This window comes from Nicotiana tomentosiformis, chromosome 3 (assembly GCF_000390325.3).
Source record: "Nicotiana tomentosiformis chromosome 3, ASM39032v3, whole genome shotgun sequence".
NCBI lineage: Eukaryota > Viridiplantae > Streptophyta > Magnoliopsida > Solanales > Solanaceae > Nicotiana > Nicotiana tomentosiformis.
In genome coordinates this window covers 150,178,278-150,185,089 of record NC_090814.1, presented here as the reverse complement: position 1 = coordinate 150,185,089, position 6,812 = coordinate 150,178,278, and the positions used below count along the sequence as shown (strand labels likewise).

The window sequence follows — 6,812 nt, the reverse complement described above, 5'->3', positions numbered from 1 at the left end:
TCAGAAACTGACTTCAACAGAGTATGACAACTGGATGGAAGTTAATCTTGAGGATGAAATGTTAAAATTTCCTGGTAGCTTTCAAAGGTTAGTTGGAAGACTGCTATATCTCACCATAACCATACCTGACCTATCCTTTGCAGTGCAAGTTCTCAGTCAATTCATGCACTGTCCAAAGGTGTCATATATGGAAGCTGCCCTTAGAGTGGTGAGATACATCAAAGCTGAACCTGGACTTGGCCTACTTATGCCTGCTGATAGCACAAATAAGCTTACTGCCTATTATGACTATGAATGAGGAGCTTGTCTATAGACAAGAAGGTCAGTTACTGGCTACATTGTCAAGTTTGGGAATGCACTTGTATCATGGAAGTCTAAGAAACAAGACACTGTATCAAGGAGCTCTGCAGAAACTGAATTCAGAAGTATGGCCACATGTGCAGTTGAAGTGACCAGGTTAATAGGGTTGTTTGAAGAGCTTGGTGTGAAGCTAAAGTTACGTGTTGATCTTATATGTGACAGCAAGGAAGCCATTCAGATTGCTGCAAACCCAAATTTTCATGAGAGGACTAAACATATAGACATAGACTGCCATTTTGTAAGGGAAAAAATCATGCAACGGGGTGATGAGAACTGAACATGTTTCTACCAAAGAGCAACTAGCTGATTTGTTAACCAAAAGCTTGGGTAAGGTACAACATGACTATCTACTGGAGAAACTTGGGCTAAAGAATCTGTTCAAGCCATCAGCTTGAGGGGGAGTGTAGAGGAGTGGTGAGCCAATACAAGTTGTGGATGTAGAATATTGTACATTAAGTTGTATTATTTGTACAGTTAGTGAATAAATTAGACAGTTATTATTGTAGGTAGTCGGTTAGTTCTATAGTAGGTGTGTGTCTATATATAATCCTTGTATAGATACATTTTGTTTTTTAGAAGAAGATAATGGAGGTTCTTCATTTCTCTCTCGAATTCCCTCTCTGAAACTCCTCTCGTCTTCTTCCTCAAACATCCTCACTGCTGAAGCTTCCAGTTATGGATGTTATCAGCTTTCAGATTAAATTTTGGTCTAATATAACTAAACATATTCTATTTTTTTTCCCTTTGAAGCTCCAACTTGAAGGTAATTTAGACCATACAACAATTTGGGAGTAAGTTTGAACAATTTTTCTGAAATATTTGAACTTATGGAGTCCATTCGTTTTACATTGGATATTAATAATAAAATCAAATACAAAATGATTTACTGAATTGACAACGGAAAACAAAATTGAACAATTGCAAGGGAAATTTTGTTCCTTTTCAAAGAAAAAATAGAGTGGGAGAGAGAGAAATTATTTTTCTTCCCACTTTCTCCTTGGCTTCCACTTCCGCGTGTTTTCCTCTAAAACTCACAACTCGGTTTGACTAAATTCCACCATGTGAAAAGCTTGCACCAAAATGAAAACCCCACTTACATTATTATAAGGAGAGGAGCACAAAAAAGGTGAGAGCAACCGTACTAGTCATTTGAAGGAAATCAAAAACGTGTGGACGGTCACTCACAATTTTTAATAACTTCTCCCTCTTTCTATATATACCCTTCTCATCTAAATCATTTTGCCCCAAAAAAACCAGTTCCTAAACACTCATTTCTAACTAATAAATCCTCCTTTTTTTCCTCTCTCTCCCCCATAAATTTTGGAAAAAAAGAGCAGCACCATTGCAACATAAATTGAAGAGAGAACTATTATTATTATGGCACTAGCTAAAGAAATTATGGGTATTTCCTTAGTGGAGAAATCTTCACTTATTAGCTCATCAAAGGTGTTTTTGAATCCTAATTTCTATCAGAAAGAAAACCAGTTATGTGTCGGCCGACAGTTTCAAGGGAGGAGGAATTTGCGAACAAGGAGAGTACTGAGGCAGAGTACTATGGCGGCTATAAGTGAAAATTTGATCAAAGTGGTACCTGAAAAGGCAGTGAAATTCAAAGTAAGAGCTGTAGTTACAGTGAGGAACAAAAACAAGGAAGATCTTAAAGAAACAATTGTTAAGCATTTGGATGCTTTCACTGACAGATTTGGAAGGAATGTTGCCTTAGAACTCATTAGCACTGACATCGACCCAAGTAAGTCTCACACTTCCAATGACCCGTTCAAAGGTCTGTTATTAAAATTTGGCTTTTGTCCGGTGAATAATGTTTTGAACTGATTCTATTTCATTTTAATATATATAGATACAAAAGGGCCGAAGAAGAGCAATCAGGCAGTGTTAAAGGATTGGTCTAAGAAATCGAACTTGAAAACAGAAAGAGTAAATTACACAGCTGAATTTGTGGTGGATTCGAATTTTGGGACCCCCGGTGCGATAACAGTGACTAACAAGCACCAACAAGAGTTCTTTCTAGAGAGTATTACTATTGAAGGATTTGCATGTGGAGCAGTTCATTTCCCCTGTAATTCGTGGGTTCAGTCCAAAAAAGATCATCCTGGAAAAAGGATATTCTTCTCTAATCAGGTAAGAAGAAATAAAATTTCTTTCTTTTTATTGCCATTAATATGTTAATCATCTGATATGAATTATGATTAGTTGCTAACATGATAAGGTGAAGTAGCACGAGTAAATTTCAAATTTGATTATCCCATATGAATTTTTTTCTACTTTTTTTAATTCAACTCTTTTTGTTGATATAAAATATTTCCGTGGTATTCACGACTGAACGTGTGGAGAGTAGTCTTAGGTTGAATTTCATAAGTAAGCGACTACCGTTGTTGAATGGATCAAGAGGAATTTCAAAAGATAAGAATTTACAACAAAATAGGAAACTATCAACTTTATGATGACCACTTTCGTAGAAGAAACTGATTATTCTAATCTGAATATTTTTCATAAGATTCGGTTAGATAGTTTAATCATCAAAAGGAGCAAAAGAGAATATTGGGAAAATAAAAAAGAAGAAACAATAGGTATACTTAAAAAAAGGGAATACAATCAGGAGTTGTTCTATATTTTAACACCAGCCATAGCCTATCGGCAAAGCCACCCGCAAAAGAAATTAAAAAAACAATGTAAACGTGTGTATAAAGTAACATAAATGATGCTACTCTCCCCTCTCTCTCTCTTTCATTTTGTGTCTTATTTTGATTGCTTATGAAATTTAAGAATATAAAGAGAAATTTTGAATCCGGTGATTTTAAACAACAGTATCTTTGAATCTTGTGGTCGTTGTAAAAATACTTACGACGACAGAATTTATAGCCCTTCGTTAAAAAGTGGTAGTTAAAAGTCAGTTTTCTTATACTGTATGTGTTCCAATTTATGTGAACCTATTTCCTTTTTTATAAGTCCGTGCAAAAAAGAATGACCATTTTCTTATTTGGAAACAATTTCTCTTTATGCAATAATTAATAGTCAAACAAAATATATATGTCTCATTTTACACCACAAGTTCAAAAGTCTCTCTTTTCTTAAATTTCGTACCCAATCAAATAAGTTCACATAAATTGAAACGGAGGGAGTAGTAATAAATATTATCCTTACTAACAAAGTTTCTCCAAATTATTGAGCAGCCATATCTACCCAATGAGACGCCTGCGGGACTCAAATCAATAAGAGAGAGGGAGTTAAGAGATCTAAGAGGCGATGGAACAGGCATCAGAAAATTGTCTGATAGAGTATATGATTATGACATATACAATGATCTTGGCAATCCTGATAAGGGCATTGATTTTGCTCGTCCTAAACTTGGAGGATCCAATAACGTTCCTTACCCAAGACGTTGTCGCACTGGTCGTGTTCCTACAGACACTGGTCAGTTACTTTCTTTATACTGTCATTGTATGCAAGTTAAGTCTGTACTTCGAGTTTACCTTTATTCACTTAGCTTATCTTTGGTGTTTTTGATTATAGATATGAGTGCGGAGAGCCGTGTGGAGAAGCCAAAACCATTGTATGTTCCAAGAGATGAACAATTTGAGGAGTCTAAGATGAATGCTTTCACAACTGGAAGGCTTAAAGCAGTGCTCCATAATTTAATTCCATCGTTAATGGCTAGCATCTCAACGAATAATCACGATTTCAAGGGATTCTCAGACATTGATAGTCTTTATAGTAAAGGGCTACTTCTGAAGCTTGGTCTTCAAGATGAAATGTTAAAAAAGCTTCCATTGCCTAAAGTCGTTAGCAGTATCCAAGAAGGGGATCTGCTCAAATATGACACGCCAAAGATACTCTCAAGTAATTACTCTTTACACTGTCAGTGTATCTATATAAGTTTAATTCTATGGTTGCTATAAAACTCAATGTGCATTCTTTTAGCTAGTGATGCCAAAATATATTAACCAATGTGAATATTCTGTATATTGCAGAGGACAGATTTGCTTGGTTACGAGACGATGAATTTGCTAGACAAGCAATAGCAGGAGTCAATCCAGTGAACATCGAAAGACTTAAGGTTTTCCCACCAGTAAGCAAGCTTGATCCTGAGATCTATGGCACTCAAGAATCCGCTCTCAAAGAGGAGCACATTCTTGGTCATCTCAATGGCATGACTGTTCAAGAGGTAAATATTATTGGTTTTAACTAATACTGATAGTGTAATATAAAAATTGCGACATAATATTTACTAACTGAATATGTTGATTTTCCTGATCTGAACAGGCATTGGATGCAAATAGGCTGTATATAGTGGATTACCACGATGTTTACCTGCCGTTTCTTGATCGGATTAACGCCCTAGATGGCCGCAAAGCATATGCAACACGCACAATTTTTTTCTTGTCTGATTTGGGTACTCTCAAACCCGTTGCCATTGAGCTTAGCCTCCCTCAAACGGGTCCAAGTTCACGGTCCAAACGTGTTGTCACACCACCTGTTGACGCCACTGGCAACTGGATGTGGCAACTCGCCAAAGCACATGTCTGTTCCAATGACGCCGGCGTTCACCAACTCGTCAACCACTGGTAAGTAAAACTGAAAATGTAGGCAGTGATACGTACCATTCTAGTAATTTCTGAATGAATATTAACTCATTTTTGGTTATAGGTTGCGTACACATGCGTGTTTGGAACCATTTATATTGGCGGCACACAGGCAATTAAGTGCGATGCATCCCATTTATAAGTTACTGGATCCACATATGAGATACACACTAGAAATTAATGCATTGGCTCGCCAGAGCTTGATCAGTGCCGATGGTGTAATCGAGGCTTGTTTTACTCCTGGTCGTTATTGCATGGAGATGAGTGCTGCTGCCTACAAGAATTTTTGGCGTTTTGATTTGGAAGGCCTCCCAGCTGACCTTATCCGAAGGTACCATTTAGTCCGATAATATTAAATTTCTTTATACTGTGAATGTATAAGTTTAAAACTATATATATTCAATGAGGATTTAACTTACAATTTGTCATCATAGTTTTAACTAATAACTAATAAATTTATCCATGTACACTTACTTCAGAAAATTTACGTTGAAGTAACTTGTTAGCATAAAATTTAAACCCATAAATTATGAGTTCTCTACTTGTAGTATTTATTCTGTGCAAAAGTGGGAAAATCTAATAAATATTTGCTCAATATTTCATAATGCAGAGGGATGGCAATACCGGACCCAACACAGCGTCATGGACTGAAACTTCTAATTGAGGACTATCCCTATGCAGCAGATGGACTCATGATATGGGCAGCAATAGAGGGCTGGGTTCGCAGCTATGTAAATCACTACTACCCTGACTCGGCCCAAGTTTGCAATGACAGAGAACTCCAAGCCTGGTATGCCGAGTCCATTAACGTGGGCCACGCAGACCTCCGAAATGCAGAGTGGTGGCCCACATTAGCTACTCCAGAGGATCTCATTTCGATCCTCACCACCCTCATCTGGCTAGCTTCAGCACAACATGCTTCGCTGAATTTCGGCCAGTACCCATACGGCGGCTACGTCCCCAATCGGCCACCTCTCATGCGTAGATTAATCCCTGATGAGAATGATCCCGAATATGCAGTTTTTCATGCTGATCCACAAAAGTATTTCTTTTCAGCTCTACCCAGTTTGTTACAAGCAACAAAGTTTATGGCCGTGGTTGACACATTATCAACTCATTCACCCGACGAAGAATACATAGGAGATAGACAGCAACCGTCTACCTGGACCGGGGATGCAGAGATTGTCGAAGCGTTCTATGATTTCTCGTCCGAAATAAGGAGAATAGAGAAGGAGATAGATGATAGGAATGCTGATACGAGATTAAGAAACAGGTGTGGTGCTGGTGTGCTACCATATGAACTATTGGCGCCAAGTTCTGACCCTGGAGTAACATGTAGAGGTGTTCCAAATAGTGTATCAATATGAGCATGTATGTATAGTTATGATGCAAGTACATATAGTATAGCCAATGTCTATAAAGTCCACAAAATAATAGCGTGGACTGATGAGTTTTCTGCATATATATTTTAAGATCAAGATGTATGTTTGTATCTATAGGTTTTTGTAAGCACGTTAACTCTAGCAAAGTTCCTATAATATATGAATAACGACATTAAATTTGTTTAACATGGAATCCTAGATTATCCCATATTCCCAATGTTCTTTAAATCTTTGATTTACACATCAAAACATGAAATACATCAAAAGAAGAATATTTTGCATTTCATAATACAATTGCTAAATCCTCCGCGAGACTGGTGGAAGAGTACTAAAAGGGCTGCCAAATTGAGATTTTCGGCAAATGACTTCAATCAAAAGCTTATAACTAGAGGTTAATTCTCTAATTATATTCTAACATTCGGCGTTAGTGATGAGACCACAATAGACCAGATTATTATTTTTTGCAGTA

At 37.1% G+C, this 6,812-nt stretch overlaps 1 protein-coding gene across 1 annotated transcript; it reads left to right on the top strand.

The window, feature by feature from the left end:
* The first annotated feature begins 1,584 nt into the window (after window positions 1-1,584).
* On the top strand, window positions 1,585-6,529 carry LOC104104553 (linoleate 13S-lipoxygenase 3-1, chloroplastic). Its single transcript, XM_009612669.4, has 8 exons — window positions 1,585-2,110; window positions 2,219-2,499; window positions 3,552-3,792; window positions 3,892-4,218; window positions 4,350-4,543; window positions 4,642-4,943; window positions 5,026-5,292; window positions 5,572-6,529. Exons 1-8 carry the CDS (start codon window positions 1,738-1,740, stop codon window positions 6,326-6,328), a joined length of 2,742 nt encoding a protein of 913 aa, XP_009610964.1. The 5' UTR covers window positions 1,585-1,737; the 3' UTR covers window positions 6,329-6,529.
* Window positions 6,530-6,812: the final 283 nt, after the last annotated feature.